Below are 16,515 nucleotides of genomic sequence, written 5' to 3'. Positions count from 1 at the left end.
ACTCCCACTTTCACCACCACCCCGCCCACTTCCCAGGAACAATATATTGGTGAAATCTATTAACATTAAAGCCACTGACATTATGAAAGAATGACTCCTGATGGAGATTAAAACTGCCAAATTGGTTTGCTGATAAACTAGAGTCCACTCTTCAAAAAGACAGTATCTAAATAACTAAATAATTAGTACTTCATATTTATACTTAGGAACTAGAATTACTACATTTACAAACAAAACTTACAGTGAAAAACAACACTGGGACTGTGAGTATAACTGCAACAATGACAGCAACACGGACTGTTAAGACCAGGATGTCATCTTTACTCTGGTACTTGTGAAGCAGATTGGACTGCACTTTTTCTGCAGGGAAGACAAGGACAGGGTTGTGCCAGCACTTAAGCAATTAATTTATAGAAGTTGCCACTTAGCAAGAGCCATCTCAAACAAAATGTGATTAATCTACAGACAACAGAGCTGGCAACGAAGCAAGCTGGGCCGAAAACACCACTTTAAGCCATGCTCCAGTGAGCCTTGAAATTCTCATCAAGGCTGAAACCTGACATATATTTGTTTGGGAGTAAGTCCCACTGAACCCACTGGAAGCTTATTTTCAGTTGGAGTTTGCTTCTTGTGTAGGTGTGAACTCCAACCTATTTGGAGAAATAATTCCCTGAATGCACTTGTTTAACTCAGAGCATTTTCCATAAATTCATTTAATTCCAGGCAGTTACAACTAATGTAAAATTCAATATTTTATAAATAGGTCTAAGAAATCATGATGATTTCAGATGTTGTATTATTATTATTATCCTGCTTTCCCCCCAAAATTGGAACTCAGAGTGGCTTACTATTTAAAATAACAGTACAATTAACAACATACAAAAGAGGGCATTAAAATAGAATTAAACTATTACAATCTTAAAACAGATCACTTGCTAAAAGAATAAAATATAGCTTAAAAAGATAAAAGCACTTAAAAACAGTACACTGTAAAACAATACAACATCCCCAGCCCATTCTGTAAAAACTTTCTGTTTTAAAAGCATGCCTGAATAAAAATGTCTTAGCCTGCTGATGGAAAGACAACTAGGAGGGAGCCATTCTGGCCTCCCTGCAAAGGGAGTTCCAGAGTCTAGGGGCAGCCACAGAGAAGGCCTTCTCTCATGTCCCCAACAACTGTGCTTGTGATGGTGTTGGGACTGAGAGAAGGGCTTCTCCTGATGATCTCAGAGCCTGGGGTGGTTCATACAGGGAGCTATGGTTTGTCAAATAGCCTGGACCTGAGCCGTATAGGGCTTTATAGGTCATAACCAACACTTTGAATTGTATCTGGAAATAAACTAGTAGCCTATATTCAAGTCATTTCTGATTTATGGTGAGCCTGAGGGGACCATATTGAGGTGTTTTCTTGGTAAGTTTCTATAGAGGGGGTTTGCCATTGCCATCCTCTGAAGTTGAGAGTGTGTGACTTTCCCAGGATCATGACCAGGCAGAGATTTGAACCCTGCTCTCCAGAGTCATAGTCCAACACTCAAACCACTACACTAGCCCCAGCTCAGCAATGACATGTTTAAAAATAACTATCTCCATTGACTATGTTCTTTATGAATGTCTAACATGTTGCTAAACAATGAAATTCCAAATAAACCTCACAATGAAATCCATGTGAAAAAAAGATGAGGGGAAAATCTATATTTAAAAGCTAGACCTATATTCCTCAGTCTTTGTTTCTTTAGCTTGCAACTTCAAGCTTTCAAACAGGGCTAACCCAGTTCTTATTAACTGGATTTCCTATAGGATTTGTCTGTTGTTTTAAGATGCTCTAATGTATCAATGATGACGTTTTTCTGTATGTATTATATTTCATTCTGCTCTTCTACTATAAAAATAGTGCTCAAGACAACTAACAAACATTACTGAAAATTAAACAATGATACCATTCAAATAAGCACAACAGTTTAAATAGCCATGTATTCCACAATCTTGAGCCAAACAAGAGAAAGTCTTCTTCCATATGTCCAATATATAGGTCTCCATAGGCAACAGTATTCTCCTGAAGCTTTTAATGTCTGGTCAGGTTCATAACAAGATAGGTTAGTCCTTTAGAGAGCAAGGCTCCAAGCCTCTGAACATGACTGAGGAACCATAGATCTGTGCTAGTAATATGTTGCAAAATGTTGTTTCTTATGCTGTCAGGATATAACATAAGCCTAACATTTGTGTGTATGGTGTAGTGGTTTCAGTACTCAACTAGGATACTGGAAAAGCAAGGTTTGAATTCTCTCTTAGCCACAGAAATTCACTGGGTGGCCTTGGGCATCGCACTCTCTCAGCCCCAGAGGAAGGTAGTGACCCCCCCCCCCTTTGAACAAATCGTGCAGCGAAAACCCACTGATAGGGTTGCCTTAGGGTCACCATAAGTCAGAAATTACTTGAAGGCAACTTTTTGTGTAGGGTTCCTCTTGCTCCTTTCATAAAACACTTATTGATCAGTACACATATTCCTCCCCACAGTGTGAAGGGGCTGTGACCCAGTTTTTGAAGTTTTCTCCCCACACTTTCCTTCAGAACACAAAAGAATGTACATGCAGGGAAAGAGAATATGTTATCCTATGAGCATAGGATCTTTGGATTTGTATCTCCCCTCTCTGTGTATGGTGAGAGTAAAGAAGAAACAACTCACATCATTATAAAAAATCAGAGAGCAGATAGTAAGACATATTTTTACACACACACACACACAGGTTTCCTCACACCAACATTTTGTTTAAAAGAACAATAAGACAGAAAAAACTGCCTAGATTTTCATAAACATGACCAAAAACTGCTTACCTACCATAAAATGTCAAATAGCCAAAAATGGCAGTTAAGAAGTACATGAGAAACATGGCAAAGAAAGAGATTTTTGAAACCATCTGCATCTTTTTCTGTGAGCGACTGGGGGGGAAAAAGGAGGCAGGGGAAGCAAGATTATTATTTTGTACTATACTTGAATACACAGTACAGACAATATATCTTGATACAACCAAATTCATCACTGAGACTTGAGACTCTTGGGACCTCTAAAAGAAATGGTGAAGAAGAATGACTTGGACCAAACAATGGTCTACTTCTCATTCCATCTTCTCCTGGTGTTAATAACTCAAGGGATGGTTCACAATTTGCTTTTATAATACATATAATTGCACCCTGTAGGAGGAATGTTTGATGTGATCTGTGCAGTACACAGACACAACCATACAGATTCTTCTAATGAGTGACTCAAAAAGAGCAGCCATTTGCTGTATCCTTGTAAAGTCCAGTCCACTTAAATATTTTCCACACCATTATACTTATTATATTTGTGTGCTGCCTGTCAAGTTGGCTCACATCCATTTAACATGGAGCAGCTAGATATAATATACAATAAGCAGTTCAGAGCAAAGAAACAGTGATTATTGACAAGACCACACTACACTGTTATAATACTGTTATTCCACTTATATTGCTATAGCTACTTCCTCTGGTAACCTGGGATTTGCAGTTTAGGAAAGGGCATTTAGAATTATCAGCCAAAGAGCTCTTAAGCCTCACAAAACTATGAACGTGAAACGCAGCAGGAGACAGCCACAGCAGGAAAAGTGGAATAGTGTAATGCGGTATTGTCCTAACATTAACTGGCAAGATCCTATCAAAATTACAAATTAAAAGCAAAGTTTTTAATGGAGAAAATTACATAAATGGAGTGACTTTTCATTGGTAATATCCCATTCATGGTAATATTCCTAATGGTAGTGGACAGGCCTCCAATAACATGCAGGCTTCCAATAATAATGTGAATACACTTCAATTATGGCACTGTAGCCATTTATCTACAGTTGACTCAGGATAAATGAACTCATTCTCAGGGCTGAACTACTTATGATATCAAATACAGTATATGGTTTAACAATGAGCATTACCCCCCTCCCTGTAAACAGCTGCTGCTGGGAGGCCCAAGAAGGATCAAGACAACTGTGGAGGTTGCATGAGTCAATATCATATCCTGATAAAAATGCACTCTCTCAAAGACTTATTTGGTACCAGAGGGCCAAGAGGAACATTCCTCCCTTGATAAGTAGCTGTCCTTGAAGTGGACAGGATTTATCAGAACCACAGTGTGCCAAGAAATTAAAAACAACAGCCACCACCAAGCTTCAAAATGCAAGAAGCATCTCTAATTTATAGCAGGCAATTATCTAGCCTGAAACTCTTGAGAACCCTGCCTTGTCAACAGTACTAGGCTAGATGGTCCAATGATCTGGATCAATATATGGCAGCTTTCTATGTTCTTGTGAGTTACTCTTCTTTCTCATGTATTACATCCCTTCTACTTTGTGTGTGAATCCAGTCAGGCTTTCTGATAGTTACCATTTTTAAAAATAAAAGGGGAGCATATCATATTAAATAATATTGCTTGCTGCTTACCAAACAGCAAATTTTGTTAATATCTAACAAAATAATTTAGTACAGTCAAAAAGTCTAGAAAAAGAAAACTATAAGGTATGGCTTGGAGACATGAACCAGTCTTATGCAGCCTAGAAACTTGACAGAATTCCGAGAATTAAAAAATAGGTTTCTAGACTTCACAATTGATGGAACAACAATCATCAGAAAGATCAAGGCTGTAATGGTTAGAAAAGAGAAGAAAGAAAACCTAAAAACTCAAAATGAGCTCTAGTTAATTTATGATTCCAAACCCCTTAATTCTTAGGTCTGAAAAGCTGTGTATCAAGCAAACAGTAGTCACAAGGAAAACTGAATATTGGAATGTGGACTATAACTCCCAGAATATTCCAACCAGTATGGCCACTGGTAAGGAGGGACAATATCTCAGCAGTAAATGATGGTGTTGTTGTAGTAGTTGTTTGCTGTCTAAAATGCCAGGTTTAAGAAAGTATTATGGTTGTTTTGATGCCTCTTCAAACTGAGGATCCAAACAGACAGGCCAAAATAAAGCTGCTTCAGATAACTTTGGAGGTATGCTGTTTAAATGATGCATGCGTCCTAAGAGGCCGGAAGCCGTGCCAAAGCCACACTCCAGTCCTAAGGACTAGAGTGCAGCTTTGGTGCAGCTTCTGGCCTCTTAAGATGTGTGTGTCATTTAAACAGCATACTTCTAAAGTGATCCAAAACAGCTTTATTTTGACTTGTCTGTTTGTGCCCTGAGTCAGCCATGCTTTTACAGATGACAAGTGAGTCTATTGCTTTGTCAAAATAAAAGTTCCTTTGCTCTGAGAATTGACAGGAGTGCAGAGTGGAATTTGGTACCAATATTTTGCAGACATGTGGGTTCACTTTCATAACAGAACAATAAATATTTTCTTACTCTTTAAGTTCACAGTAGATTGGAAGGACTGAAGGATGACACACAAATGCAAATGCAATGGTGGGCAAAGCATATACTGTCTGTTTAGAAACAAAAACAAAACTGAGTATCAGCATAGTGAATATATTTTCCAGTCTCATTAAGAAATTTTCCATTTCAAATGTCTGAAATTGATATATCCCCCCACCACCACCAGCACACACACTCTTCAACTAGGTTTACCACCTTTTTGCTCAGGAGTGGGGGAATGACTCCTCTGTCTTTAATAGCTGCATGTCATGTATAATGCTGCCCAGAGCATGGAAATAATACTTTTGTGGAATACAACTCCTAGAATCCCTTAGCCAGCATGGCTAGTGGCTGGAGGATTTTGGGAGTTCTAATCCAAAATAGTTTTAAGCTATGCTGCTGGCCAGTATGATAATGCAATGTGGGGCCAAATGCCATATAATGTGATGGGATGAGAAATGCCTTCACTCTAATTTAACAATTCCTTCCACTGGAGGAAAAATTCTCCAATCAGGGGAAGAGAGCCTATTGATCTAAGCCACTTGGTGTGGAGAGAAGGCAGGATTTCACCAGCCCGAGCAAAAGCCAATGGAAAGTGAGCTGGCAGCAGCCAAACAAATCAAAGGCTGGGAATGAAAAATAATCGGTTGGTGACATGGGCCTGTTACAGACTTCCAAAATAAAGCTGCTTTGGGTCTCTTTGGAGGTATGCTATTTAAATGATGCATGGGGTCCTAAGAGTCTGGAGGTCGTGCCAAAGCCACACTCCATTCCTAAGCACTGGAGTGCAGCTTTGGTGCAGCTTCTGGATTTTTAGGATGCATGCATCATTTAAACAGCATACCTCCAAAGAGACCCGAAGCAGCTTTATTTTGGCAATCTGTAACAGGCCACAGATTCAGATAGGGTTAAGCTGACTGATGAGAGGGGTCAGTTACAGTGAGGGTTCCAGAGAGAGATAGTTATTGTGTGGTTTCTAGATAGAAATAGAGTGTTAAAATCTAGGAAGGAGGGATTTAATATTAGTGAAGAACTCTGAGTACTAGTGGAGAGATATCCTGAGGGATATAGATAGTCATAGTAGCAGGTTTATTAATTAAGTTCAATTAAAATAAACCAGAAAAAGGACTGTGTGAGGGTCCTTGGTAACAGTAACCTAATAAAGGAGGAGAGTGGTGTACAGGAAACTGTCATTGTAACAAAATTGAAACTAAGAAAGTAAAACTCCCAAATGAAACAAGTAACACAAATACACGAAGGAACAAATGCCTTAGTCACCCATAAACAAATACCTATTGCTTGAAACAATTTCTAAATAATGTTCTGTTATTTTTTTAGTAAAAACTTGTCTGCAGCTTGATTGAATATCCACGCTAACCAAAGTAATTTACAGCAAAGTATACCTCAGATATTTATACAAGAGGGAAGGGGTTTTCCTCATAGATTGAAAGTCACAAGAAGGGAAAAGTGACTTAAGTGATGTAAACAATAAGAAATAGCATCACATTTGGTCCACCCTCCAGATTCTAAAAACAGAAGACCCATGCCAGAGAAAAGTCCACAAGTTAACTGAATAGATTTGTTGTTGATCATTGCCTTTGTCAACCTTGAACCACGGTTACCTATGTATTAGAGACCTCAAAGTCACCCTATCCCCAACCACCTTGTTCAGCTCCTGCAGACTCATGGCAGTGGCCTCTCTAATTGAGTCTATCCATCTGGAACGCAGTCTTCCTCTTCACCTATTGCCCTCCACTTTACCAAGCTTTACAGACTTTTCTAGTGAGTCCCTTCTTCTCATGGTATGGCCAAAATATGACAACCTCAGTTTAGTCATCTTTGCTTCCAGGGAGAGTTTGGGGCTGGTCTGCTGTAGGACTTATCCACTGGTCTTTTTAGTGGTCCACAGTATTCTCATAATTCTTCTCCAACACCACATGGAAAATGGGTTTTCTGCACCGTCCAGCTTTCACAACCATCCATAGAAACAGGAAATACAATGGCATGGGGCAACCCTAATTGTGGTATTTAATTATGTACCTTTACACATAAGGATCTATCACTGAATAGATAATACCTATTTAATAACATGCATAAAATGACATTTCAAAAATGCCTTTTCAGTACCAGGATATCTAGCAGAGATAAAGTTGTTATTAGATTTTATTCTTTGACTGCTTCAGCAAGGCAGAGCAGGGCTTTACATTAGTTCCTCCTCTCCATGGACTGTCAGCTCTCAGTGGACACTCTACTTGGCTGCTACAGAAGGAGTGGGAAAGTGAGACTGAGCTGCATCTGTCCACATTAGTCATTATAAAATGGCAAGTTAAAAATTGGTACTTAATTTGCTCACCATCTCTTCTCTTGTGTCTGTTACATACTTTTTGTCTCATCACAACTGCTAGTCCTGACTAGAGTACTTTAGACTCAACTGCTGAGTGATAACAGTTGCATAAATCCCATTGTTTCAATGGATCTATTCTAGTTGCAAATGGCAAATGGATTCAGGCCAATAAGTATTTTGTATAATGCTTAGGAGATTTGTTGTTGTTGTTGCTGCTGTGTGCCTCCAAGTCATTTTTGACTTATGGTGATCGTAAAGACATAAGGTTTTCTTGGCAAATTTCTTCAGAGGGGGTTTGCCATTGCCCTTCTCTTAGGTTGAAGGAGTTAGACTTGCCCAAGGACACACAGTATTAATTGACTGATTGTATTTATACACTGCTCTTCAGAAATGCTCTCAGTGGGGAATCAAACCCTGCTCTCCAAGTAACAGTCCAACACTCAAACCACTACACTACACTGGCACTCTTTTTAGGTGCTTTGTCAATGCAATATTTTGCATTTCTGCAAACCATATCCAAGACAGCAGAATATTCAAGGTAATTTCTACATTTTTTTCCTTTTTCTGCAGCTGAGGCACTTGCCTACTTGAATGTTCTTTAGGATATATATGTCCAAGGACCTTCGAATATTACACAGGGAAAAATTCCGGTATGAAAGAAAAAAGCAGAACTGAAGTTGCAGAAGATAAACAGTGGGTTTTTGTGGGTTTTTCGGGCTATGTGGCCATGTTCTAGAAAATTTTCTTCCTGATGTTTTGCTAGCATCTGTGGCTGGCATCTTCCAGCCACAGATGCTGGCAAAACGTCAGGAAGAAAATTTTCTAGAACATGGCCACATAGCCCGAAAAACCCACAAAAAACCATGGATGCCGGTCATGAAAGCCTTCGACTTCACATTGGATAAACAGTGGATTTGTACAACCATATTTGTTCGTAGAGTCCTTCAGCTGGCAAAGTTCCTATTTGTCACCTAACCTCCATCTCTAAGACAAGATGTAACATACCTAAAAGAGTCTCAAAAGATTTCTGACTACTCTCTTTTTCTAGAAAGGAAAGACATTTTACAGCCTCTCAAGTCAGCAAATTCCAACAGTAGACTGAGTGTATGTTCCAACATTTAATGTAAACCTAAAACTTAAAATGGAATCCATTTCTGGCATTCTTAAACATGGTGCTTACCTGTTCTCTGATCTTATAAGCACATTTTCCCTATAGAACTGCCTATAAGTAGGATGAAATGACAAAAACTGTGGAGAGAAACATACCTTAGAATTAAAGGTCACATACTTGGGTGTGCATATATCCTCATAGACAAAACTAGAGTTTGAAAATGTCGAGTCTGTTCTATTTGTATTTGTTCCTGGAAGAGGACAGGGAAGCTGAAATTTCTTGTAGATCACCTGAAATAAACACCCAGAATTGAAAACTATTAGAACAAATTTACTGTTATTTTTAATTAAAGTTATATAAAATTATACTAGCAAATGCCCTAAGGTTGGTTTATCATCATAAACCAGTATGATAGTCAATAAAAGTAAACAACCAAAACAAAAATACAGCTGATTAAAATATTAAGAATGTAAACATTTTAAATGTCAAATGATTTAAGTTAGTCATAAAACACATTAAAGATTAATGTAAGTCCCATTCTTAAGAACAGCTAGCCTGCGTCACACGTGAGTGCAACATATGCCTGGTGTGCTCCAGAAAAAGTAATGGGGCATGCTCCCATGGTGAGCACACCGCAACGCAGGCACAAACCCCATTATTTCTAATGGAGCTCCAGCATATGCTGCATTTCCCTTATACGGGGGTCCAGAATGGATCTTCTGCATAAGGGAAGGGCCTACTGTACAGTGGTTTCAGCACTGGACTAAGGCACTGAGAAGCCAGGATTTGAATCCCTGCTCAGCCATGGAAACCTGCTGGTTGACCTTGGGCAAGTCACATTCTCTAAGCCTCAGAGGCAGGCAATGGCAAAGCCCCTCTGAACAAATTCTGCCAATGAAACCCCATGATAGATTTGCTCTAGGATCACTATGTCAAAACCAACTTGAAGGCACATAGTCTCATAGTAAGTCTCAGATTAGATTCACTAAAACAATGGAATTTACATAAATGTTGACTTATCCAGTTCCCACTGATTCAATGTGCCTACTCTAGTTGGAACTACCAACTGGATGTAGGTAAAAATGAGTGTCAAAAGGTCTTAGTATGACATCAAAATGTACACAAGAAGGGTGTCCACAGAACAGGCTGGGGCAGCAGGAAAACAGGGAAGGCTCTTTCTCTGTAGCCAACCAAAATGTGCACTTTGGCTGGCCCCATAAAGTTATCACAGTTTTGTGTCAGGAATTATGGAAGAACTTTCTACTTCAAGTTGACTGGACTTACCTCAGTGAGGGATTTTTAAAGGTCAGGACCAACATTTTTAGTTGGGCCTAGAATAAGACTGACAACCATTGTAGCTCTGAACTGAGGACAACAACCACAACATCTTCACCAAATGCAGGGCTATGACTAACATCATCATTTTTTTTCTTTCTTTCTCCCATATCATTTTGAACACCTTTGCAATGATGAAGAAGCCAGTGGAGCTTCAAAAGCTTGCATCATGTATAATGTGCATTTTGGTTATTCCAATAAAGGTATCATTGTTTTGAGACTTTTTTGATACTGTACTAAGCAGTATAGTTGTTGATGCAGTGCCACAGTAATTTGTTTGAAACTATCCTGTCTCAATGAGCAGCCTTTCTGTTCTGTCCTGCACTAATAGCAAGTTCTAGCATCTTCAAAGGCAGCTGCATGTATAGCAATTGTAACAATCCAGGCATTGCATGGATACAGCCAGGCTATCCCTTTCCAGACAGAGTTACATCCAGTAGATCAGCTAAAGCTGGTAGAGGGTATCAGCTTTAGCTCGATCTATGAAAACTCCCAGAGTACAAAACAGCAACTTTTGGGAATACACTTCCACTAAGAGCAGGCTGAACACAACTTAGCCAGCTAGGCAACTCATCTTTTAGCATATCTTTCATCTTGTCTGGTTAAGTCTCAGGTTATCAACTCTCATCTAGTCCATTAGCAGATTCAACTATTGGTTCAGGATAATCTGCTTACACTGCATTTGATGGAAACAGAGCTGCCAGCACCTCACTTCATCCCTCCAAAAAACCCCTTTCCCAATAGTGTCATGTAGATGGTAAAAAACATGCAAATATGCCTACAGTAAGTTGATCCCTAAGGAACAGCAAAACATAATTTCAGTAGACCACAACTAGAATTCTCCAGCACCACCTTCTTGAATCAATCATCCAAACAGGAGCATAATCTCTATAAAGGAGTGTTTCCAATTCTCAATTCAGATGACCTTTCCACATGGTTGATGATATTGAAAGGTCCTGGAGACCTTTTGCCTTTTCTCTAGCAAAGGCCACTTTTGGTTGTGATAAACCAAGGTGACCATGGATCAAAATCTCAGAAAACTGAACAGACAGAGCTTAGCGCTCTCTGCCTCCTCAAGTCTTGAAACACATCCAAAGAAATGTACAAGGCTGTGCATTGGCCACCTCCGCCCTATAGTTTGCATCATCTGTAGACTATCCTGAAAGTGTAATTCAAACTAGTCATAAACAAATTCAAAGGGTTCAAACAGAGCTTTCTTTTGTTCAGCCTGTAAAAAGCCAAAAACCATCTGGAAAAGTTCTACAAGGTTACAGTGTAAGGATGTAAAAGTCTTCTCATTAACATTGCTGCAGAATTGTTAAATTTGGCATGGGTCTTCTTCTGTCTGTGTTCACTGTGTGCAATGAAGCCACATGGGCTCAGCCAGAGGGAACAAGGCACTCAGTCACAATCATGTCAATACCCTGCATCCCTCTGGAACCAAGGCTGTGATATGAGCACTAGTCATATCGGCAGGAAAATCCCTCAGAGCCATCAGAAATCCATTGGATTTTTGTCCCTTTGAGTGAAGAAAAGATCCACAAGTGTAAAGAAATGGCTTTAACTTGGAAGTTAGTTACTCAAATATAACTAAAGTATCAAGTAAAACTTACCACTATGAGAAAAAATACCATGCAAGTCAGAGAAAAACCACTTGTATAGCCAAGATACCCTGGGAGAAATTAAAAAGACAACATATTCAGCAACTCATTCTGTCATCACATGTATTTAGATACTTAACCAGTTACAGTTTATGGCTATGATTTCTTATTTCATTTTAAAGGATATATATGCTGCTTTCAAACTAAGGTATCATAAAACAAACAGGATAAAATGCAAACTAAATGTTAATACATACCATTAAATAACACTGTTGAAAACCAAGTATAAAATGAGGGGAGGGAAGCAGCGACCACTACAAAAAACATTTAAAAATCTATACCAACATCAAATGACTCAAATGAAAACAGATGCAAATACAGTGGGTTCTTCGTACCCACCTCATGGATACCAAAATCCATGGATGCTCAAATATCATTAAATGCAATTGCATAGTAAAGTGGTTTGCCTTATATAAAGTGGCAAAAAGGAACATTGGTACTTATCAGTGATACGTTCATTTCCAGCAGATATAGTCCCAGCATCCTGCTTCTAATAGACACGAAAAAAACACAAACCACACCTGGTCCCCTGAGGGAGGGGCTATCCTCCCTTTAAGAAGCTGGTTATTAGCCAGCCAAAGTGAAAAGACACCATTGACAGATGGTCAACAGTTCAACTAAGGCAAACACTAACAAACAGAAATATCTGCAAACCAGAGAACATCAGGTTATACCTGGATCTGCTGATAGCACCCAAGGGTGGGCAGGATGCTGGGACCTTATTGGCTGCAAATAAATGTATCACAGGTAAGTACCAACATTCTTTTTCCCAGGAGAAAAGGTGCCATCTTCCTGAAGAATGGGATTTACCAAAGTGCCCCCCCCCCCAGAATAGGGAGGGGGTGTGACAATTAAACGGAGGATCCTTGGATCACCTGCTGAAGCACCTGTCTCCCAAAGGCCACCTCCGTGGACTGGAAGACATCCAGTTTGTAATGTCTGATGAAGGTGGAAGGGGATATCCAGGTTGCGGCTCTGCAGATCTCTGCCAGAGAAGCATTGGTGGTCAGGGCTGTAGATGTGGCTGCACTCCTGGTCGAACGTACCATCACTCCTCCTGAGGGATCAAGGCCCAAACATTCCCAGCAGGCCCCAATGCAGTCTCTGATCCATTTACTCAGCTTGAAGGGGGACACTTTTCTTCCTAGGGAGCAATGGCTGAAAGAGACAAAAAGGGAGCCCAAAAGTCTGAAACTATCGGTCCTTTTGATTTAAATCTTGATGGCAGTTCTCACACTGAGCGTGTGCCAGTTCTTTTCCAAGTCCTCCAGATGAAGACAGAACAAAAGCATTAGAATGTCCTGGGAGACATGGAAGGCTGAATTGACCTTCAGCACAAAGGAGGGGTGCAGGCCCATCACTACAGAATCTGGACAGAAGATGCACAGGTCTTCTCTGGTTGACAAGGAGCACAGTTCTGAAATGCAATGAACTGATGTGATGGCTGTCAGGAAGAGGACCTTCCAAGGCCCAATGTTTCAAAGACTCGAAGAGCTCAACTGTCAGAGCCTTGAGGACTGTGTGGAGGTCCCAAGAAGGGAACCGGTGTCTCATTGGGGGTGCTTTGATGGTCATGCCCTTAAGCAGACTCTTGATGTGAGGATGAGATGCCAACCTAGTTGCCCTCTTATGCAGTAGAATGGATGTAATCGCCGCCACCTGTCTTTTCATGGTGTTAGGCCACAGACCGCGCCTGATGCCATCCTGGAGGAATTGCAGCATGTCTGACACAGAGAAGCTGAGGTGGTTCACCCTCCTAATTTTACACCACCTGCAGAACACCCTGAAGGTATGCTTGTAGATTCAATTTGTTGATGGCCATCTGGAAACAAGAATGGACTCAATTCCTCCAGAGAGTAGCCACAGCCTACTAACATCTGTAATTCAACCTCCAGGCGTGAAGCTGTCCCTGACCTAGAAGGTCTGTGTGCAGAGAAAGAGGGAGCCTCTCTGAAGCCATGTCCAGAAGTTCTGAGAGCCACCAGGATCACCTTCAGGCCATCCTTCCGTATCTTGCTCAGGACCCTTGGGAGGACAGAGATTGGGGGTGGGGGGAATGCATAGACTAGGGACGTCTGCCACCAGAGATTGAGCATGCCAAAGGGCTACGCCTTCTCTGTCCTGTAACAGGAGACAAACCTCGGTAACTTTGCATTCACCGGTGAGGTGAACTTATCCATCTGAGGCCAGCCCAGGGTGTTTACGATCTCCTGGAAGACCTCTAGGTGAAGGCTCCACTTCCCCTGGTCCACATCTGTCCTGCTCAACCAGTCAGCTTTTGAACTCAGCTCCCACTGGAGATGTTCTGCTTCCAGGCACAGGAGATTCTTCTCCACCACTGGAAAAGGAGTCTGGTCATCTCCACCGAGGGTTCCGACCTCATGCCACCCTCACAGTTCAGGTGCACCTTTGTGGTAATGTTGTCTGACGTATAAGGACGGTACTGCCTCTCACCATCGATGAGAAGGCTAGCAGGGCCAGCTTGGCGGCTCCCAGCTCCAGCCAGTTGATGCTATAGACCTGTTCCTCCTCCGACCCATCTGCCCTGGTTGCAGTGTGCCCCCCTGCCTCTCAGGCTCATGTCTGTGGTGATCTGTACTCGCTTCAGCCTCCAGATGGGGCATCCCCCGAGAACGGTAGGGAGATCCACCAGTGCAGAGAGTACAGGACCTGTTGAGGGACCTTGATCTTCAAGGAATCTCTTCTCACAATGGCCTCCTGATGGAGAAGCAGTAACAACTTCAGGTGCCTGGCATGGAACTGGGCCCAGGGAAGACAATCCATCACCACAATCATCATGCCCTGTAGCTGGGCCAGGACCAACTGCCTGGTCTTGGGCTGTCCAAGGATTGTGCACACGGTCCGGCGGTAGGGATACACCCCCCCCCCAGTCTATTCAGGTTCCAAGGTGATGGATATGCTATGAGGGGAGGAAAGAGCTCTTGGAGTGGTTCGCTCAATGATCTGAGAATCTCCTCGACATCCCTCTGGCTTTTATGAAAGGAGTACACCCGTAGCAACAGATCATCCAGGTATAGATACACATGCAGGCCGAGTCTCTCCAGTGGGTCACCAGAGTCACCATGATCTTTGTGAAGACCAGAGGGGCCGAGGACAGTCTGAATGGCAGGCCTTATATTGGAAATGCTGATTGTCATAGGCGAAGTGCAAGAAGCATCAGTAATCCGAGTGGACTGGAATGTGGAAATACATATCCCGGAGGTCGAATGATGAAAGAAAATCTCCCGGCTAGATTGCTTCTAGGATGGAACACAGAGTCTCTGTACAGACCTTTCTCTTCTTGACAAGAGTTTAAACCCCTGAGGTTAAAATGGTCCTCCCACTTTCCATTCTTCTTTGGCACAAGAAAAAAAGTCACCTCTATGACCAGGGCACTGGTTCTATTAGCATCAACATTCCAGTTCTTGAGCCAGAGCTGGAGGTGGACCGCAACCACTGCAGCCTGAGCTCTGGCAACTACACTGCATACAGGGTCCCATCAGCCATGTAGGCTGAGGCCAGAGCAAGCTTGTTAAGGCTCTGCCTGAGATGGGTGTTCTGGAGGGAAACCTCCTCAGTAAATCCTATATTCATTGAATATACACCCTAGCCACCATCAAGGCAGCATTGCTGTGATGACAATGCACACAACCTTGTGGGCCTTCTTAAGGGCCAACTCCACTTTCTTCCAAATGTGTCCTACTAGGAGCGTAGGTAGGAAAAAGACTGGCTTCTAAAGGGGGGGGGGGGGGGGGAAGCTGCTCCCACAGGGGGCCAGGTGTGGTTTGTTTGTGTTTTTTCCTGCTTATTAGGAGCAAATGAGAAGAGCTACCCATTCTTCAGGAGGATGGGACCTTATCTACTGGGAAATCAATCTTTGATTGTCAAGCTGTGATTGGTTGAACCTGTGGATATGGAGGGCCGACTGTAATCACATTTTTAGAAGCACATTTAAAACATACACTGACTGGATTAAGAATATTTTCCATGGGATGGAGCTCCAGAGTAATGAAACCATGCCCAAGAAAGCCTGATTGCTATTCTCTTAGTGAGTGATCCATGAGCAGGACCTCGGAGTCAAATCTTAATAGTGAGGTAGGCTTCTATGAGTAGAGATGGTTCTTCATATAACTTGGTACCAAGTTACTTAGGATTCTGATGGTTAACAACCAGTCCTTAAAATTGGGCCCAGAAGTGCATTATCAACTATTACATCTGCTATTGAATCGGTATTATATATTCTGGTTGTTGGGCTGCACGCAACAGGGCAGCTGCTTTCAGCTAATGTTTCCAAACCATACGTCCTAATTTACTGAGGACATCTAAAGACATTCTTTATTTGAAGGACTCTCTACTTCAAGTCCAGTTTAAAGATAAAGAACCCTAACATAGGAAAGCAAGATTCTTGAATGTGCCCATCAGCCATTGGTTCCTGGGAAGCAGACCAATCAGGGACACAGGTCAGTCATCCCTAGAATTGAGATTGCTATTTAAATTATTATTTTTATACTTACATCTATGAATATATGTAAGGATATGTAAATTTTATGCAAACCCTCTTATGTTAGTTTAATCTATTTGGCAAGTTATAAGTGACTAATCTTCAAATTTAGCACTACATAGAGTTCATGACAGTACTACTGAAAGGTGTCAAATATTTGTTTATTTATTGAATTTTCAAATTACTGTGGGGATGACATTTCATTTC

General features: G+C 41.3%; 1 protein-coding gene across 3 annotated transcripts in view; it reads right to left on the bottom strand.

Moving 5' to 3' along the window:
• SLC38A1 (solute carrier family 38 member 1) overlaps positions 1-16,515 on the bottom strand; it is a 72,160-nt gene that overhangs the window by 11,078 nt on the left and 44,567 nt on the right. For all 3 annotated transcript variants that reach the window (XM_089524244.1, XM_089524245.1, XM_089524246.1), the window contains 5 exons: positions 11,760-11,818; positions 8,967-9,101; positions 5,348-5,427; positions 2,837-2,937; positions 242-360 (listed from right to left, as the gene is read on the bottom strand). In XM_089524244.1, coding sequence (XP_089380370.1) covers positions 242-360; positions 2,837-2,937; positions 5,348-5,427; positions 8,967-9,101; positions 11,760-11,818 — 494 coding nt within the window. The remainder of the gene's footprint in view (positions 1-241; positions 361-2,836; positions 2,938-5,347; positions 5,428-8,966; positions 9,102-11,759; positions 11,819-16,515) is intronic.

Source organism: Sceloporus occidentalis, unplaced genomic scaffold (assembly GCF_023333645.1).
Source record: "Sceloporus occidentalis isolate IW3139 unplaced genomic scaffold, rSceOcc1.0.p SCAF_5, whole genome shotgun sequence".
In the NCBI taxonomy this organism is placed as follows: Eukaryota; Metazoa; Chordata; class Lepidosauria; order Squamata; family Phrynosomatidae; genus Sceloporus; species Sceloporus occidentalis.
Note: the sequence above shows the minus strand (reverse complement) of the source record. Positions and strands in the feature narration are given on the sequence as shown.